Source organism: Colossoma macropomum, unplaced genomic scaffold (assembly GCF_904425465.1).
Source record: "Colossoma macropomum unplaced genomic scaffold, Colossoma_macropomum, whole genome shotgun sequence".
NCBI lineage: Eukaryota > Metazoa > Chordata > Actinopteri > Characiformes > Serrasalmidae > Colossoma > Colossoma macropomum.
Window position 1 is genome coordinate 5,861,494 of NW_023494798.1, and position 21,144 is coordinate 5,882,637.

Sequence of the window (21,144 nt, forward strand, 5' to 3'; positions counted from 1 at the left end):
CCGGTCCAGTGAACAGAGCAGTGCCAAAAGGCTTTTAACTGGGTAACAGCAGCTCTTTGCGGGGGGTCTGCTCTTACACTCACCTGACATTACTCTCCCTTTTACCTTACCGATAGACATGTCAGACAGGGGGCTGGGGCCGGTTCTGTCACAGAAGGTGGAGGGGGTGGACCACCCTGTGCTGTATATTAGCTGGAGGCTCTCCCTGAGAGAGACGAAATACAGCACCATAGAAAAAGGGTGTCTGGCCATCAAGTGGGTGGTTCTCACCCTCCGATAATATCTGCTTGGGTGGCCCTTCACTCTCTGGTATCTGGCGTTGTAGCCCTTTAAGTTCAACGTCGCCCACAGGCCAGGGGCTCAGATGCTGGTAGCGAACTTCCTCTCCCACCTTGCAGGTTGGGGGGGTGGTGGTGTCTGGTGAAGACACAAACCGAATGGCAACAGTTACACCTGTGGGTGATTGTTTCTTTCCACACTTGGGTAGAGAGATGAAATTAACTTAAAGCTCCAGAGGAAGAAACAACTCTGAAGCTTGCAGCAGTGAAGAGCTATCTGCTCACAGCCTAGCATTCTTTTGTTTTTGTTAATGTTTGGAGAGAAAGAATAAAAGGTCTCTGCCCACTGACACTGCCTCCTCTGTACTCCTTCTGCCCACACCCTCCAGGGTATCACAATAATACTATATGTTGTGATTTTATGTATTTCAATTATTGTGCTTGTTATTTGCTATATCACATAATACCTAGTTTGACTGCTTCATTCAGTTAAATGAAGTGTGCTGCTAATAAAACTGAACAAATCCATGTTTTGACGGTAAAGGCGGCCATACACTGTACTAAATATGATATTTATACACATTAGGTGTTTTGGTTGTTTCGTCCACATTTTGAATGTAAAAATGCATGATTTATATTCAAATCAACTAGACTGCAACACCCAGCAGGATTCACAGATAATTTTCCTTGAGTGAGCCTGAAATGTTGATCTGAACCTAAATGCTACCAGAGAACATTCTCCCACAAATCCTACTTAACCAACAGCACCAAGTTTAGAGTCTGATCCTCTCTTGCAAGAATTTTTTTCTCACATACATCGCATCATGCACCTCAGTGCCAACAAGAGACTCTAGCTTAAACCCAGATTGAAAACTGGGTAACAATTTATTTGGATAGCTCTCTATATAGATGATTGTAGATGCTTACCTTACCTTACATTTAACTTAAATTCAACTAAAAATCAATTAAATCACCTCGACTCTTCCAAACCCTAATGCTGTTCCTAATATTGATCTTAAACTTTGCCTCAATCCAAAACCTAAAATTAAATCTAGCCCTGGCCCTAATGTGAATGGTAACTCTAATGCTATTAAATATCAACAGAGTTTTCTCAAATGAAGGGCAACCAAATGTTTAACATAACAAAAGCATGGATGCAGAATAAAGCAGGCATCTAAATATTACATTGGATCTGATTTGGGCCTGACAAATATTTAATATGAACCCCTGAATCTCACTCTATCTGTCATGACAGGTTTATACAAACATTTTAAATTCAATAATACCCACAAAGTACTATCAGAGAGAAAAATAAAAAAAAATTGGAATGCCCAAGTCAATGTCCCAGTTCAAATCTATTAAAACAAGAAATTCACCTAGAGGAAAGAGACAGAAGTCAAAAACATTAAACCACAAAAAGGTGACATTTTATACTTTTACTCCATATTTATCTTTAAATCTTTCATTTAAACTGCTAGTGTATGCAGGAAAATTTAATCATTCTAGTGATTCTCTGAAGGCACTATATGATCAATACTAGTTTCATTGATATTTAAAACTAATTTTTTTAAGAAGGGAAGATGGATAAACCCCTGCTGGATCATACTGTATGATCACTTGTACAGATACAATATGATCACATGATCTCATCCTTCAAGTGCCCAAAATGGGCTATCACTCTCTATATAATAGATCTCCCAGCTGTGAAGCGCAATGGAGTAGTGCTGCAGAGCCTCTGCAATGTTTCTCTATGCGTTTCTGCTGCTCTGTGTTTTTAAAGCAAAAGGAGAAAAGGCGAAGTGCCAAATGATTGGGAGTCTAGAGTACCCTGTGCTTTCCAAGGATGGGGATGTCATCATTGGAGGAGCTTTTTCAATTCACAGCAACATTACTTTACAGACACTGTCATTTACTGAGAAACCACAAGGTCTAACCTGCACCAGGTTTGTTTCATCTTTCATTCTACTACCACTGCGATCTAAAGAAAACCTTTCATTGAATTGGAAGGGTGAGGACCTGGGAATAGTGAGGTCTTGTGTAAGTGGAACTGAATGAACATAAACTTTTTAAAAATGTTTGCAACACTGTATACTACTAAAATTATGAATGACTGAAAGATAAAATTGTATTATGTTATGATTGTATTAATATTTTTGTTCTTTTATTTAGTTTGGACTTCAGAGAATTCCGCTTTGTTCAGACCATGATATTTGGTATTGAAGAAATTAACAACAGTAGTCTTCTTCCTAATATTTCAATTGGGTACAAGATATTTGATAGCTGCAGCTCAACATTAGCCTCTATGAGATCAGTCATGGCTTTGATAAATGGCCAGGAGCTTACAGCGCAAGAAACCTGCTCTGGGCACTCAGCAGTGCAAGCAATCATTGGGGAGTCAGAGTCTTCTTCAACTATTGTGATGTTGAGAGCAACAGGGCCATTCAGGATTCCAGTGGTAAAGTACATAGACATCAAACTGTTTTTGGTAAAACATGCAACCATAGCATAGCAATAATACTAATTTGATGTGTCATTTACTCCCAACAGATTAGTCATTTTGCGACCTGTGCTTGTCTGAGCAACAGAAAAGAGTATCCCTCCTTTTTCAGAACAATTCCCAGCGATTACTACCAGAGCAGAGCACTGGCTCAGCTAGTGAAGTATTTTGGCTGGACCTGGGTAGGAGCGGTCAGAAGCGATAATGACTATGGCAACAATGGCATGGCCACATTTATGGAAGCAGCAAGAAAAGAGGGAGTATGCATTGAGTATTCTGAAGCCATTCTAAGAACAAATTCCAAGGAAAGCATTGCTAAAGTTGTGGAAGTGATCAAACAAGGCACAGCTAAGGTTTTGGTAGCATTTCTGGCCCTGAGTGAAATGGATGCTCTGTTAGAAGAGGCTCTTTCTCAAAACATGACAGGGCTACAGTGGATAGGCAGTGAGTCCTGGATAACTGCCAGGTACTTGGCAACTGAAAAGACATCAAAAGTTATCAGTAGTGCAATAGGCTTCACAATCAGTAAGTCTAAAATTCCAGGTCTGAAGGACTTCCTTGTAAAAGTCCATCCATCTCAGAGTCCCTCAAGTGCACTTCTGAGGGAGTTCTGGGAAACAACATTTGGATGTCAGTTTTCTCAAAATGATGACAATGAGAAGCTTTGCACTGGATTTGAGAATCTTAAAGAAATAAACAACACATTCACTGATGTGTCTGAGTTAAGGATTTCCAACAATGTGTACAAAGCAGTTTATGCAATCGCCCATGCCTTGCAAAACACATTGGCTTGCAAAGCTGATGATCCCTTTGAAAATATAACTTGCACCCAAAAGGATGCACTGCTGTCAAGTCAGGTAAGAAAATGTAGTCTTTAGAAATAATTAGAACGTTACAAGCACACAAACAGACATGGAAAAAAAGCTAAATTTTTCCCAAATTTTTTCAGGTATTACATTCTTTACAGAGTGTTAACTTTACAATGCCTACAGGTGAGAGTGTGTATTTTGACAGTAATGGAGACCCTATTGCAAGGTATGAGCTGGTGAACTGGCAGAAAAATGCAGCAGGAGACATTGCCTTTGTTACAGTGGGTCACTATGATGCTTCTCTCCCAAGAGATGAGCAGTTTGTCATGAAACCTATCAATATAATCTGGGCTGGAAATAGTGACATGGTAAGTAAGTACAGCTTAGAAATTGTTAAGAGAATTTGAGATTTGTTGTCATTTTTGTGGAACTGAGAATGTGTTGCAGAGGCCCAGGTCTGTATGCAGTGACAGCTGTCAACCAGGCTTCAGACAGGCACAACTAAAAGGGAGACCACCTTGCTGCTTTGCATGTGTACAGTGCCCTGTGGGTGAAATCACCAATGCGACTGGTAATTCATGTGTACTGTAAAAATCAATACCATTCAAAAGATATTTAGAAAAGAAAATAAATTTTACAGCATATATTAAAGTATTAGTATATATTTTAAGAGGTTGTATTTAAAATTCCATGTTGTTTGTAAATACCAATAAGTTGATAAATAATATAATAGAATAGATCGTTTTACAAAAAATCCTTGAAATGTTATCTGCCACATACATGAGGCATTCTTAATGTTAGTTTCTTCATTTTGTAAAGTCCCTACAAATCAGCTGAAACCTATTAAGTTAAACCATCATCATATATGTATATTATACATGTCCCTGCCACATAATTGATTTTATATTAGTGAAAACAGTGATTTCAAACTTTCAAATGGTGATGCCAAACTCTAGAACTGAAGTGTACATTTAAGTTTAAAAGGACATTTACAGATAGAAATCTTTAATTTTGTAACAATTCAATATGTTGTGCATGAGTGTTCTATCTGTGACTATTCCGTCTCATTTTAGACTCTGTGGAATGCATCAGATGTCCTCTGGAGTACTGGTCAAATGAAAACCACAGCCTCTGTGTTCCAAAGAGAGTGGAATTCCTCTCATTTGATGAAAACATGGGAATCCTTCTGACAGTGTTTGCATTAACAGGAGTTTCATTTACCATAGCTGTAGGACTGGTGTTTTTCTACTTCATAGATACACCACTTGTAAAGGCAAGCAACACTGAGCTGAGCTTCCTCCTGCTCTTCTCACTGACTCTGTGTTTCCTCTGTTCACTTACTTTTATTGGTCAGCCCTCTAAATGGTCCTGTATGCTGCGCCACACAGCGTTTGGGATCACCTTTGCCCTTTGCATGTCCTGTGTTCTGGCAAGAACAATAGCAGTGGTAATGGCCTTCAGAGCCACTGTGCCAGGCAATAGTCTTCCACAGTGCTCTATGCCTGTACAGAGAATGAGTGTTTTCTGTTGCACTCTTTTTCAAGTCATTATTTGTACTTTGTGGTTAGCACTAGCGCCTCCAGTACATCGCAAAAACATGGCACACTCCACTGACAAAATCATTCTAGAATGTGATCTAGGTTCTGTGGTAGGTTTCTGGGCTGTGCTGGGTTATGTAGGACTTCTAGCTGCTTTGTGTTTTGTTTTGGCTTTTCTAGCACGGAAGCTGCCTGATAACTTTAATGAAGCCAAGTTCATCACATTCAGCATGATCATATTCTGTGCAGTGTGGATCACTTTCATCCCAGCTTATGTCAGCTCTCCTGGAAAGTTCACTGTAGCTGTGGAGATATTTGCCATTTTAGCCTCAAGTTTTGGTTTGTTATTCTGTATCTTTATTCCAAAGTGTTATATTATTATACTTAAGCCAGAGCAGAATACTAGGAAACGGCTAATAGGCAAAACACATGCAAAATCACAATGACTTTTCTCCAATCTCTGCTCTGTACACATAGACACACATTACACAGACAGTAAATACATGAAATGTGAATAAAAATATTTTGTAACTGAATAAATGAAAAAAGAATGAAATCTACAAAAATAAAAACATTGAAAAAATGAATAATTCATATTCAAAAATCTGGTATTATCTGTGGGATCATGATAAGTAATTTTGGTGTAACACATGATGACAGATATGTTAGAGGTCTAACTAAATGACAACCTACTTGCACTATTACCCACTATCACTGCAAAACAACCTCTACTATTTTTACCTGTATTGCTAAAAAAATAATTTATTGTAAGTCCAATCACAGTCATAACATTTTTTTAAATCTCCAAGGTGCATCAATAAAATATGGTGAAACACTAGAATCAGCTTGCAGGAAGCCTTTACAGAAAGGAAGGCCTACTTGCTACTATGACTGTATACCATGTGCAGAAGGAGAGGTCAGTAACAAGACTAATCTCTATTCTTCTTCTACTATTTAGGATGCTGATCCTGAACTATGGCACAAATAACACCATATGACAATGTTTGGTTTCATTCAATGATCATAATTGTTTTGCAGATTCAAATAACTGTGAGCCGCGTCCAGAATACTGGTGTAATGTCAAAAGAGATAAATGTGTGCTGTAGGTCATACAAATTATGGGGATAGTACTGGTCTTCTTTTCTCTTTCTGGAACAGGAATAACAATGTTAGTCGGTATTTCATTTCGAATTAAAAAACACACTCCCTTTGTCAGAGCAAACAACTCAGAGCTTCCCTCTTGCTGCTCTTCTCACTGTTGTTTTTTTTCTGTTCATTTACTTTCACTGGTCAGCACTCTGAGTGGTCCTGCTGTGTCACACAGCATTTGGAATCACCTTTGTCCTGTGTTCTGGGGAAAACAATAGTGGTTTGGATGCTGCGCAGAATGTAAATAAAAACAGAATGCAATGAAATGGAAATCATATAAACCATATTTTTAAAGGAAAATGCTACAAATACAACACATCAAATGTTGAAACTGAGAAATGTTATTGTTTTTTGAAAAATATGTTCCCATTTTGAATTTGTTGCCAACAACACGTTCAAAAAAGTTAGGACGGGGGCCTGTTTACCACTGTGTTTCATCACCTATTCTTTTAACAACACTCTGTTAGTATTTGGGAACTGAGGAGACACTGCTGTAGTTTTGAAAGTGAACTATTTTTCCATTCTTGTTTGATATAGGATTTCAGCTACTCAACAGTTTGGGGTCTCCTTTGTCATATTTTCATTTCATAATGCCCCAAATTTAACAGTGGGTGACAGGTCTGGACTGCAGGCAGGCCAGTTTCAAGCCCAGACTCTTTAAATATGGAGCAATGCTGTTGTAATACATGCAGAATGTGGTTTGGCATTATTTTGCTGAAAAAACAGGGTCTTCCCTGAAAAAGACGTCATCTGGATGGCAGCATATGCTGCCAAAACATGTATATATTGTTCAGCATGCATGTTGCCTTCACAGATGTGCATGTCACCCATGTCATGTGCACTAATGCACCCCCTATACCATCACGAATACAGGCTTTTGAACTGTGCACTGATAACAAGCTGAGTGGTCTTTAGCCTGGAGAACAGTGTCCATGATTTCCAAATAGAATTTCAAATGTTGATTCATCGGACAACAATACACTTTTACACTTCCCCTCAGTCCATTTTAAATGAGCTCGGGCCCAGAGAAGGTGGCAGCATTTCTGAATCCTGTTTATGTACAGTTTCTTGTTTAAATTTTAACCTTCATTTGTGGATGCAGCGGCATTTTCACAGACCAAGTTTTTCAGAAGTGTTCCTGAGCCCATGCAGTGATTTCCACTACAGAATCATGTCTGTTTTTAATGCAGCACCACCTGGGGGCCCAAAGATCATGGCCTTGTCTCTTGCATACAGAAATCTATGGCCATTTATGGCCAAAACGCAAACAAGAAACAGCAGGAAAATAAAGCAAAATAAAAAGGCAAATAATGACTTCTATTTGCAGTGCCACATAATACCAACTGTAAAAACTGTAGAGGATCCTTAATTGAGAGTGTATCTTGTGTGTGTGGGGGGGTATTAACTCTATATGATTTCTCTAATTTAATGGGATTCGTATGAATAGAAATATGAATGAGGCCATTTTTTATGTTACAGGACCACGTAACTATGATGCAAAACACTATGCTTCATTCAGCAAAATCTTTTTTTTTTCTTACATTTGCTCTTGAGAAAGGTCCTGAGAAAAAGTCTACATCAGTAAGTCCAGGTCATGTGATGTGTTCTTAAACCACAGATTTGTTTTCACCTTTGTGCTCTTGAGTGCACATTGATTCTGTTCTTACCTTCCATCAGAATCTTCATGAAAACAGCTTAAGTGGGTGTAGCAGCAGAGGCATGGTCATGGTCTGTAAGGTGGAGGGCAGGTTGGAGTGAGGGAGCCGGCTGATTGGTGAGCATGTGTAACTGTGGATAATTGTCCCCCTCCCTACTAAAATGCCTTTTTTCCTTCTGTAGAGAGAGAGAGCTGAAAGAGAGGCAAAGAGGCAGCAGAGAACTCTGAACAATCAACTTAGCCTGAATGACAAGATTAATGATGGACTGCTGATTTTTGTTATTGATGAGAGCTGTATGCTCCAAATCTAGCATTTCTGTTTCATTGTTAGTGATATAATAAAATATTTCTGTGCTTCTATGACTGTCTCTGCCATAGTCCTTCCTCATTTACCCACCAGGGTTTCACAGTGGTGCCGAAACCCGGGATAGAAGTATGAAGCCGCCGTGAAGGCCTCTCTCATTAAAACCCTCACCCAGATCCAGTAAAGCCAACATCAGGCCCTCCTTCAAGTCTTCCAGGAGCAGCAGAGCCTATTCAAAGCCCTGGTGCAAGGACAGGAGGATGACCTGAAAATTGATGAGACTTATCAATCTGGAGGTAATGGAGCAATTCATGGTCCACCCACCCAGAGGAACAGCTGCTTGGGTATAGTACCACCACCCTGAGTATCTGGAGGAGGCCCCTAGCCAATCACTGCTGGCTTCTCTCTCTGTATCCTCTCTCGTGCCCCCTCATGAACCAGCTCCACACAAAAAGGGAGCATTTCCTCCAAAACCTATTCCCTGTATCCATACTGCATTTACAGGGCCCATTAACCCCTCCCCTTCTGATCAACTGCCCTCTTTATCTCAACAGGTGGTGTCCACGGAGCCCCAAAATGCTGGGACAAAGCCTGGGCAGGTATGTTGGGGATGTGGGAAACCTGGTCATTTCCAGGATCACTGTCCCCACATGAAGATCGGAGCCCTGGCTCAGATCCCCGACTCTCCACACATCTCTCCCGACTGAGCAGGGATGTACCACATACCAATGAGTATTCAACGGGGTACGTATTGGGCCTTGGTGGATTCAGGTTGTGATCAAACCGCAATATGTCAGTGCTTGATTCAAAATATGACATTGGGTAAAGCTTATAAGGTGTAGCTGAGGTGTGTTCATAGGGGAGATACACCAATACCCGCTCATATCGGTCAGTACTGATTTCTGGGGAGAAAAGCTGTTTGCTGCTTTAGCAGCCCGGGAAACTCACAGACCAATCGCATGCATTGTAAATATCACACGTGATGTTACTCAGCCAATCAGATCTGTGCATTACGATGAGCACAGAGACTCGAGTGAGTGATGCACACACAGGGTGAGAAACAGCAGTCAGAGAAGAAAGTGAGTCACATTGCCTGCTCTTAAAAGAGAAAACTGACAATAACTGTTGTTGAAATATTACTGAATTGTACTTTATTTGATTTGACATTCAGTGGTTGACTCTATAAGATGTTTATATAACTACTACTTCAGTATACAGTATATGGCACTGAATCATGATGCAGGTTAGACATTATGATGTTCCGGACTTTTGCTTGGACTTATTGAATTTTAATTAAACATCCCTGCCCTAGGGGATTTCCCTCTGGAGCAGTCGCGTGATGGCACACTAAGGCACGCTTTTGATCAGGTTAGAGTTCTTGATGGTCAGAGGCTCAAACCCCAGATTGTGCTGACATATCCCTATTTCTCCAAAATAAAAGATAAATTCTGGCATTTATGGTGATGTATGCAGGTGGTCTGCGTCTTGCTGTGAATGTCAACTAGTTAACCCTCCAGCTGTCTCAAAAGTGCTACGTTTACACGAGGAGAGAAAGTACTTATTTCACTTCCCACATTGAGCTCTAAATTACTTGCCAAGTGGTCTCTTTGAGGTCACATGACAAGTCGAAGAGGTTGACTATAAGGTGAAATGGTCTAAAAGAGGTGATGCACTACAGATATTCCACCTCGATGTCCTTAAACGGTGGAGAGAGGCAATCCCTGTTTCTCTGGCTATGGTTGTCCCAGAAAACATAGGACTCCAGGTGGCATACAGAATTTTCCCATGTGTTTTCAACTCTGCTGGGCCAGACCAACACACTTCGTTACATGTGGTGACCAGCTCTCGCTGTCCCAGAAAACAGAGGATGCCAGGTTGCGTACAGTTTTCAATGTGTTTTCAACTCTGCTGGGCCAGACCAACCTCATAGAGCACCACATTGAGACCCCTCTGGGTCTAGTTGTTAACAGCCACCCTATAGGTTACTTGAACACAAGAAAAATGTAGTTCATGAGAAACTAAAGGCCGTGCTCAATATGGGAGTACCAGAGGAGTCGAGTTACCAAGCCCAATGGGACTGTTTGGATCTGTGCCAACTATAGAAAAGTCAACATGGTGTCTATATTCAATGCTTATCGCATGCCACGTGTTCAATTGCTCGAATGGTTGGGCACTGCTTGCTTTTATTAGACACTGGACTAAACTAAATGGCACTGGCAGATCCCATTGACTCCAGCTTCCTGTGAAAAAATGGCATTCTCCACACTCTCTGTTAGGACCATGCCCCACTCTAGTGGCTCCACTGCATGAAAGATGCCAATCCCCAGATCACCTGGTGGTATTTGGCTTTACAGCCCTTTAAGTTAAAGATGGTCCACAGGCTGGTGGCTGATTTCCTCTGCCGCCTTGGTAGGGAGGAGGATGTTGTGGGCTGCTAGTCGGTTGCCCGACCTCAGTCAGGTGGTGAGGGTATGTGGCAGCAGGGGTATGATCAGGTGTTGTCTGTGAGGCAGATGGCTGGTTGGAGTGATAGATCGGGATGATTGCTAAGCACGTGCACCTGTACATAACTCGCTCTCTTCCTACTAAAATGCATTTCTTTCCTTCAGTAGAGAGAAAGATGTGAGAGAGCAACAGAGGCAGCAGAGAACTCTGAACATCTGAATGATGAACGTAATGACAAGGTTAACGACAGACTCTTGATTTTATTATTGATGAGCACCTTGCATTTTGGTTTCATTGTGAGTGATAAAATATTTCTATGCCTCTACAACTGCCTCCTTCCTCACTCACCCACAAGGGTATCACAGAGGGATTTGAGAAGAAATTTCTTTTTATGAACGTTTGGTGGATGAGGCCCATTGTTCCTTTATGATGATCACAAACAAATGATTTTAATGGCCTTCTCGATCACTAGATACATAGATAACTGACCTTAGGAGAGGTCCCAGAGCATATAGTATAAAGTATATATCCTACTCTTGACACAAAGAACTGGAGATTTTTCATCTTGAAGAATAGTTCAATATTTCAGGAACCAGGACAAGTATAGTACTTTGTTAGATCTTAGGCACCTGAGAAATGTATTTATATTTTTTTGTTATATATAATAAAATAAGTCACAATTTAATTATTTCAATGTGTCTGCTTAACCATTACCAAACCTTTTATTGCGGCAGTCTATTTGCTATCATCTAATACCTAGTTTGGCTGATCATGCTTCATCAAGCTAAATCAAATGTTCCTTCCAATGGAACCGAAAAAATCCATGTTCTGAAGGTAAAGTGTGGTCATACAGTGTATTAAATGTGATATTAATATATGTGTTCGGTGTTTTGGTTATTTTATCCACACTTTGAATATGAAAATGCATGATTTGTATTAAAATGATTAACTGGACTGCAACAAAACAGCTGGATTCATTGAGAACTTCCTTGAATAGGCCTAAAATGTTGACCTGAACCTAAATATAGCCCTGGTCTTAACCTGAACTCTACCTCTAATGTTTATGAGTATTAGCTGAGTTTTCTCCAGATAGTTTATTAAACATTACAACATCTATAGAAAATACAGAGGGCAATCCAAATGAAGTGGGACCAAAAATGTTTAAGATGATAAAAGCAGAGATAAAGAATGAAGCAGGGAAGTAGAAGAACTAAACAGGGATAAATGCAGGTCAGTCTGTTAAAAGATGTGAGACAGAATATGAGACATCTGAATGTTAAATTGAAGCTGATCTGAGGCTGACAGATATTTAAAATATGAACCCCTGAATCTCACACTATCAGTCATGATGGGTCCATACAAATATTTCAAACTCAATAATACCTACAAAGTATCAGCGATGTTTTGAGCTGTGGTGCTATTGTACTTTTAACAGAGATATTTATTTAAAGCTGAGCTCTAGATATCTAAAATAAATCGAATAATACTAAAATTATCTAAAATAAATCGAATAAAACAAGTAATTATCTATCTTCAGCATCATTACATAAAGCCTCAATGGGAGGTGCCAAAGAAACCAAGGTGAACCAAGAGAGAAAAAGAATAATAATAAAAAAATGGACTGCTCAAAATAATGTTCCAGGTTATATTCAATAAAACGTTCACTTACAGTAAAGAGGCAGAATTCTATAAACGCATTCTATCAAGGACCAGTACTAGTTTCAGTGATAATTAAACTACGTAGATATGTAGGAAAGAAATGAACTCCCTCTGGATCATATTGTATGATCACATGTTCAGATATGATCTGATCACATGATCATGTACTTTAAGTGCCCAAAACGGGCTATCACTCTCTATATAATTAGATCTCCCAGTTGTAGAGAGCAATAAAGTAGTGCTGCAGAGCCTCTGCAATGTTTCTCTATGCATTTCTGCTGCTCTGTGTTTTTAAAGCAAAAGGAGAAAAGGCGAAGTGCCAAATGATTGGGAGCCCAGAGTACCCTGTGCTTTCCAAGGATGGGGATGTCATCATTGGAGGAGCTTTTTCAATTCACAGCAAAATTACATTGCAGGCGCTTTCATTTACTGAGAAACCACAAGGTCTAACCTGCACCAGGTTTGTTTCATCTTTCATTCTACTACCACTGCGATCTAAAGAAAACCTTTTTTTTGCACTGGGAGGGTGAAGACTTGAGTAAGTGGAAAAGCAAACTGTCCATGCCTAAACATGTTTGCAATACTGTATACTGTTAAAGCTGTGAACGAATAACTGTATTAATGTTTTTCTTTGTTCATTTAGCCTGAACTTCAGAGAATTCCGCTTTGTTCAGACCATGATATTTGGTATTGAAGAAATAAACAACAGTAGTCTTCTTCCTAATATTTCAATTGGGTACAAGATATTTGATAGCTGTGGCTCAACATTAGCCTCTATGAGATCAGCCATGGCTTTGATAAATGGCCAGGAGCTTACAGCGCAAGAAACCTGCTCTGGGCACTCAGCAGTGCAAGCAATCATTGGAGAGTCAGAGTCTTCCTCAACTATTGTGATGTCGAGAGCAACAGGGCCATTCAGGATTCCAGTGGTAAAGTACATAGACATCAAACTGTTTTGGTAAAACATGCAACCATAGCATAGCAATAATACTAATTTGATGTGTCACTTACTCCCAACAGATTAGTCATTTTGCGACCTGTGCTTGTCTGAGCAACAGAAAAGAGTATCCCTCCTTTTTCAGAACAATTCCCAGCGATTACTACCAGAGCAGAGCACTGGCTCAGCTGGTAAAGTATTTTGGCTGGACCTGGGTAGGAGCGGTCAGAAGCGATAATGACTATGGCAACAATGGCATGGTCACATTTATGGAAGCAGCAAGAAAAGAGGGAGTATGCATTGAGTATTCTGAAGCCATTCTAAGAACAAATTCCAAGGAGAGCATTGCTAAAGTTGTGCAAGTGATCAGACAAGGCACAGCTAAGGTTTTGGTAGCATTCCTGGCCCAGAGCGAAATGGATGTTTTGTTAGAAGAGGCTCTTTCTCAAAACATGACAGGGCTACAGTGGATAGGCAGTGAGTCCTGGATAACTGCCAGGTACTTGGCAACTGAAAAGACATCAAAAGTTATCAGTAGTGCAATAGGCTTCACAATCAGTAAGTCTAAAATTCCAGGTCTGAAGGACTTCCTTGTAAAAGTCCATCCATCTCAGAGTCCCTCAAGTGCACTTCTGAGGGAGTTCTGGGAAACAACATTTGGATGTCAGTTTTCTCAAAAAGATGACAATGAGAAGCTTTGCACTGGATTTGAGAATCTTAAAGAAATAAACAACACATTCACTGATGTGTCTGAGTTAAGGATTTCTAACAATGTGTACAAAGCAGTTTATGCAATCGCCCATGCCTTGCAAAACACACTGGCTTGCAAAGCTGGATGATCCCTTTGAAAATATAACTTGCACCCAAAAGGATGCATTGCTGTCAAGTCAGGTAAGAAAATGTAAAAAACCTTCAGAAATACTAAGGATATTACAAGCACACAAACAATAAATTATGCTATTTTTTTCCCAATTTTTTTAGGTATTACATTCTTTACAAAGCGTTAACTTTACAATGCCTACAGGTGAGAGTGTGTATTTTAACAGTAATGGAGACCCTACTGCACGCTATGAGCTGGTCAACTGGCAGAAAAATGCAGCAGGAGACATTGCCTTTGTTACAGTGGGTCACTATGATGCTTCTCTCCCAAGTGATGAGCAGTTTGTCATGAAACCTATCAATATAGTCTGGGCTGGAAATAGTGACATGGTAGGTGCACAATAAGTACAGCTTAGAAATAGTTAAGAGATTTGCTGTCATTTTTGAGAGTGTAACTGAGAATGTGTTGCAGAGGCCCAGGTCTGTGTGCAGTGAGAGCTGTCAACCAGGCTTCAGACAGGCACAACTAAAAGGGAGACCATCTTGCTGCTTTGCATGTGTACAGTGCCCTGTGGGTGAAATCAGCAATGAGACTGGTAATTCATGTGTTTTTTTGTTTTTTTTTACTGTAGAAAATAAAACACTACCATTCAAAAGATATGTTTTACAACATAGATTAAAGTATTGGATTACATTTTAAGAGGTTGTATTTAATATTCCATGTTGTTTGTAAATAGCAAGAAGTTGATGAAATAATATAATATAATATAATATAATATAATATAATTATCCCTTTATAATAATTCCTTGATAGGTTATCTGCCTCATGTATGAGGTATTCCTAATGTTAATTTTATTATAACTTCATTCTCAATGTAATGCAGTTTTCTCAGCCATCTGTAGATGTGTTCATCATTCTGGACACATTAAAATTTTTTTAAGCCCCTACAAATTAGCTGAAACCTATTAAGTTAGGTAGAAGCATCATCATATATGTATATTATACATGTCCCTGACACATAATTGACTTTATATTAGTGAAAACAGTGATTTCAAACTTTCGAAATGATACCAAACTCTAGACCTGAAGCATACATAAATATATATAGAAATCTTTGATGTTGGAACAATTCAATATATTGTGCATGAGTGTTCTATCTGTGACTATTCCGTCTCATTTTAGACTCTGTGGAATGCATCAGATGTCCTCTGGAGTACTGGTCAAATGAAAACCACAGCCTCTGTGTTCCAAAGAGAGTGGAATTCCTCTCATTTGATGAAAACATGGGAATCCTTCTGACAGTGTTTGCATTAACAGGAGTTTCATTTACCATAGCTGTAGGACTGGTGTTTTTCTACTTCATAGATACACCACTTGTAAAGGCAAGCAACACTGAGCTGAGCTTCCTCCTGCTCTTCTCACTGACTCTGTGTTTCCTCTGTTCGCTTACTTTCATTGGTCAGCCCTCTAAATGGTCCTGTATGCTGCGCCACACAGCGTTTGGGATCACCTTTGCCCTTTGCATGTCCTGTGTTCTGGCAAGAACAATAGCAGTGGTGATGGCATTCAGAGCCACTGTGCCAGGCCATAGTCTTCCACAGTGCTCTATGCCTGTACAGAGAATGAGTGTTTTCTGTTGCACTCTTTTTCAAGTCATTATTTGTACTTTGTGGTTAGCACTAGCGCCTCCAGTACATCGCAAAAACATGGCACACTCCACTGATAAAATCATTCTAGAATGTGATCTAGGTTCTGCAGTAGGTTTCTGGGCTGTGCAGGGTTATATAGGATTTCTGGCTCTACTGTGTTTTATTTTGGCTTTTCTAGCACGGAAGCTGCCTGATAACTTTAATGAAGCCAAGTTCATCACATTCAGCATGCTCATATTCTGTGCAGTTTGGATCACCTTTATCCCAGCTTATGTCAGCTCTCCTGGAAAGTTCACTGTAGCTGTGGAGATATTTGCCATTTTAGCATCCAGCTTCGGTTTGCTATTCTGTATCTTCATTCCAAAGTGTTATATTATTATACTTAAGCCAGAGCAGAATACTAGGAAATGGCTAATGGGCAAAACACATGCAAAATCACAATGACTTTTTCCAAATCTCTGCTCTGTACACACTCAGACATATGCATATAATGTGAATAAAATTACGGTGCAACTGAACAAATAAATAAAATAACAACATTTTTCAGAATAAAAATGATATATTAAATAAATGTATATCACTTTCACTTTTTCATTTTTAAATATTTAAGTATTATCTGAGGCATCATGACAAATAAACATGTTGTGGTACATGATTAGGCAGATATGTAAGGGGTCTAAATAAATGATGTCCTAGTTACACTATTACCAACTATTCCTGGAAAACAACCCCTATCATTTTAAAATGCACTGCTAAACCAGAAATTTATTGCATTTCTATGTCACAGTCATAACAATTTCCAATTTCCCAAGGGTGCATCAATAATATAAGGTGAAATACTGGATTCAGCCTAGGCCCTGATTGGCTCAAACATCACCCACAGATCATTGCTCCATTTTCTTGTCAATCATCACACTAGCTCTCATCATTGGACAGAAAAGGTAACATGCCACTTAGCATTATGTCAGGCCCCATGTTCTGCTGTCATTAGATGTATATAAAGACAGAGTTCTGCTCAATATAGTGAGAGGATTCTGTAAGGCAAATATTTCCTATAGAGAGTCATGCTGTTGCTGGCAGACATAATGATGATAATCTTTTTTACTGCTAATGCTACAGAACAGCAATGCACAGCATATGGAGCTGATGATCTTCTTCATTTTTCTAAAGACGGTGATGTCTCCATAGGAGGCATTTTTTCATTCCATCAGTATCCACTAGATGTGAATCCAACACTACAAGTCAACCCAGGAAATATTAGGTGTTTTGGGTAAGATGAGAGAGAAATATTTAATGGGATAATTCAACGCTGAAAAGCAGTTGTCTGAAACCGAAATTACAATTATTCTGTATGATTTGAAATGGTTAAAACAATGATGAAATATGTAATGTGACATTATAAAGCTGAAAAGTAATACCAAAAGTACTGGGTACATTAGAAAATGTTGGGCGTTGCACAAAATGTAAAAACATAGCAAAGAGATGGTTGGGTAAGAAAGCATTGACAGACAAAAATGAAACAAAAGAAAAATATATATTTGCTTGTAGGGTTGATCCAGGAGAGCTGCAGTATGCCATGACAATGATGTTTGCTATTGAGGAGATTAACAATAGCACAGATATCCTTCCTGGCTTTACACTGGGCTACAGAATATATGGCTCCTGTCCCAGCATTCCTCTCTCTGTGAAAGCATCACTGGTTCTCATTAATGGCCCAGAAGACAGGATTGATGAATGCATCAAACTCTCCACTGTGCATGCTGTCATTGGAGAGACGACTTCAACAGCCACCATCGGAATTGCAAGGACCATGGGCCCATTTCGCATACCAGTGGTGAGTCAACTGAAAATTTGATTTGTTAAGCCAAATTTAAGCATAATAAAGTGTCTAGTATGCTGTTTATTCCCACATTATTCTTGTATAAGGAGATAATTATAATATGTCTATAACCACATTGTGTCACTGGATCATGTCTGTCTAGAGATACAATTACTTCTAAAGTTTAATTATCCAAGTTGAATAATCAGGCAAAAGCGTATTCTTAGCTGTCTCAGTGTTAGATAAAATTATTTCTCCATAAGCCATGAGGTTCTCCATGAGGTTCTCCATGAGGTTCTAAACACAAATTCTGAAGTTGATATTTCTCATAGTAATAACCCTTTTATTTGATTTGCTTGCATTGTGCCACATGCACATTACCTACGTGATTTAGAAATATTTTTAAGATGAATAGACTTTTTTTTTTAGTTTAAGGAGAAGGCAAAAATGCATTTTAACCGATGAAAAATACAGATTAATCTAATTCAAGACAGTTCAATCTGAGACATATGAGCATTGATCTGACTGTAGTATAATCCCAGTATCAGACTGCATTTTTACTTTCACAGCTCAGTCACTCAGCTACCTGTGCATGTCTTAGCAATAGAAAAGAGTACCCCTCCTTCTTCAGAACAATTCCCAGTGATTACTACCAGAGCAGAGCGCTGGCAAAACTGGTTAAGCACTTTGGCTGGACCTGGGTGGGAGCTGTCAGAAGCAGGAGTGATTATGGCAATGATGGAATGGCCAGTTTTCTGGAAGCTGCTGAAAAAGAAGGAGTATGTGTGGAGTACTCTGTGGCTATTTACAGGACCGACTCCAGAGAGAAATTTCTAGATGTGGTGGATATCATTAAGACATCCACGTCTAGGGTCATTGTGGCTTTTGCAGATGGTAATGACCTGGACATCCTCATTAAAGAGCTTTACTACCAGAATGTGACTGGTTTTCAGTGGGTTGGCAGTGAGGGCTGGATCACATACAGGTATTTAGCCAACACCATAAACTATGCTGTGGTTGGTGGTGCAGTAGGCTTCGCTGTGCCCAATGCTCATATTCCAGGCCTGAAAGAATTTATTGCGAGCAGCCGACCCTCTATGACACCAGGTAATACAGGACTGGTTGAACTGTGGGAGAATGTGTTTGACTGTAATCTGAGACTTCAATCATACAATGGTGCCAAATCTTGCACTGGAGAGGAGTCTCTGGAGACTGCGCACACAAGGTTTACAGATGTCACAGATGCCAGCCTACTGAACAACATCTATAAGGCTGTTTATGCTGTGGCATATGCTGTGGATGGACTGCTGGCCTGTGTGGAAGGAAAGGGGCCATTTCCCAATGGTTCATGTGCAAGGAAAGGAAGAATAGAGCCCTGGCAGGTGGCATGAGTACAGTGTATTTTTATTGTCAGAGCATTTCTTCATTTATGTCACTGCCATTTATTTCAGTAATACATTGTTCAGTTGTTGAGTCTTGTACACTATGTTTTGCAGGTTCTTCATTACCTCTCCCAAGTAAACATTACTATGAAAAATGGAGAGAAAGTTCTGTTTGACGAGCTGGGTGACCCAGTAGCACGCTATGCCCTGGTCAACTGGCAGATGAACAGTGAAGGAACCATAATATTTGAGACCATTGGTCTATATGATGCATCCCAGCAAGATGGCCAAGAGTTTGTAATGAGTGATGATGTTAGTGCAGTCTGGGCAGGAGATCAGCGAACGGTAAGCAAAGAAAACAAGTTTTGGAGCGTAACAATAAATATTGTACTTATTATACAAATATCAAATAAGTCTTTTTCTTATCAAACTATGAACCCAGTTACCCATGTACTTCAGGTTCCTAGGTCAGTATGCAGTGAAAGATGTCTTCCCCGGAACCAGCAGGGCTTTCACAGAGGGGAAGCCAATCTGCTGCTTTGACTGCATTCCTTGTGCAGACGGAGAGTTCAGCAACACCACAAGTGAGAAGACCAGGCTCCTCTCTTTTGCATTAACACTGATGGTGTTTTTAAGTGGCCGACTAAAAGCTCAAATGATTTCACACCATGTTAAAATGTCCTCATTTCCCCTTTTTAATATGTCTATGGTTTCAGATGCAGTGACATGCCTTCCATGCCCTCTCGAGTACAAGTCAAATGGGAACAAGACTCGATGTGACCTAAAAAATATTGAATTCCTGAATTTTAATGAAATCATGGGAATTCTACTGATGACGTTTTCTTTTTTTGGTGGATTTCTCACAATCACAATTGGGTTGATTTTCTTCCACTATAGACAGACTCCCATTGTTAGGGCCAACAACTCAGAGCTGAGCTTCCTGCTGCTCTTCTCACTGACTCTGTGTTTCCTCTGCTCACTTACTTTCATTGGTCGGCCCTCTGAGTGGTCCTGCATGCTGCGTCACACAACGTTTGGGATCACCTTCGTCCTCTGCATCTCCTGTGTTCTGGGGAAAACAATAGTGGTGTTAATGGCCTTCAGAGCTACACTTCCAGGCAGTAATGCCATGAAATGGTTTGGGCCTCCACAGCAGAGACTCAGTGTCCTTTTTTTCACTCTCATACAGGTCCTTATTTGTGTTCTTTGGTTGTCAATATCCCCTCCTTTTCCTCATAAAAACATGAACCATTACAAAGACAGAATTATTCTAGAATGTCATGTGGGATCAGTTGTAGGTTTCTGGGCTGTGCTGGGTTATATAGGATTTCTGGCTCTTTTGTGTTTCATTTTGGCTTTTCTAGCACGGAAGCTGCCTGATAACTTCAACGAAGCCAAGTTCATCACATTCAGCATGCTCATATTCTGTGCAGTGTGGATCACCTTTATCCCAGCTTATGTCAGCTCTCCTGGAAAGTTTATTGTAGCTGTGGAAATATTTGCCATTTTGGCCTCAAGTTCTGGATTACTTTTTTGCATATTTATTCCCAAGTGCTACGTCATTTTACTAAGACCAGATAAGAACACTAAAAAACATATGATGGATAAAAATCCTTTAAAATCCATCTGATCAGGATAGCAAATGTCTGACAAAATTGACAGACAAACAAGCTAAATGGTCTACAAAAATAAATATGTAATATATAAAAAACATACAGTACATATGCAATAAAAATGTAAAAGATTATGAATACTTGCTATTTCTGTACTGTACTTGATACTGATTATACTAAGGTGTCTATGTGTAGACTATCTAATAAAATGAAAAGATTTACCATGTGTTATAAGTGTCTTCTTGGTAAAAAGGGAAAGTAAATTAATAACAGTGAATCATGAATTTTCCTTAAAACACTTTTCAAATGTTAATGAGAAACCAAAACATCGATGACGGTGAATTGCTAACCAATATGTGATGGATGTATGTGTGAGGGTAATCGTGTTGCCTAATCGTGCAATTTATGTGTGTTAGACTTCACATTAAGGCTTCCTAAGAGCATATGAGAAACTTCTTTGTCTTAGTATCTGTACATCAAGTTAGGAACTTGTTTGTCTACTTTTTATCCCTACTAACTGGATGTCAATACTGACTGAGCACTCTGAAGCTCCATGCCCATTTTATTCCAATCTGAGTGAGGGTAGTT

At 39.5% G+C, this 21,144-nt stretch overlaps 3 protein-coding genes across 3 annotated transcripts; all 3 read left to right on the forward strand.

Moving 5' to 3' along the window:
• The first annotated feature begins 2,018 nt into the window (after positions 1–2,018).
• Positions 2,019–5,568, forward strand: LOC118818388 (extracellular calcium-sensing receptor-like). The gene is made up of 6 exons (XM_036585642.1): positions 2,019–2,221; positions 2,448–2,733; positions 2,826–3,632; positions 3,725–3,952; positions 4,032–4,155; positions 4,658–5,568. Exons 1-6 carry the CDS (start codon positions 2,019–2,021, stop codon positions 5,566–5,568), a joined length of 2,559 nt encoding a protein of 852 aa, XP_036441535.1.
• Positions 5,569–12,596: 7,028 nt separating this feature from the next.
• Positions 12,597–16,186, forward strand: LOC118818405 (extracellular calcium-sensing receptor-like). The gene is given in 6 exon segments (XM_036585658.1): positions 12,597–12,796; positions 12,980–13,265; positions 13,357–14,154; positions 14,255–14,482; positions 14,565–14,688; positions 15,276–16,186. Coding segments are annotated over 6 exon segments (2,484 nt in total). The 5' UTR covers positions 12,597–12,659.
• Positions 16,187–16,806: 620 nt separating this feature from the next.
• Positions 16,807–20,573, forward strand: LOC118818386 (extracellular calcium-sensing receptor-like). Its single transcript, XM_036585640.1, is given in 7 exon segments — positions 16,807–17,012; positions 17,291–17,576; positions 18,131–18,943; positions 19,058–19,288; positions 19,403–19,435; positions 19,437–19,527; positions 19,660–20,573. Coding segments are annotated over 7 exon segments (2,574 nt in total).
• Positions 20,574–21,144: the final 571 nt, after the last annotated feature.

Bases quoted from the DNA above. Each gene is read 5' to 3' on its own strand.
- LOC118818388 (XM_036585642.1), top strand. From the start codon at position 2,019: ATGTTTCTCTATGCGTTTCTGCTGCTCTGTGTTTTTAAAGCAAAAGGA. The intron at 2,734-2,825 runs GTAAAGTACATA...TACTCCCAACAG, and splicing joins GGCCATTCAGGATTCCAGTG to ATTAGTCATTTTGCGACCTG. The intron at 3,633-3,724 runs GTAAGAAAATGT...AAATTTTTTCAG, and splicing joins ATGCACTGCTGTCAAGTCAG to GTATTACATTCTTTACAGAG.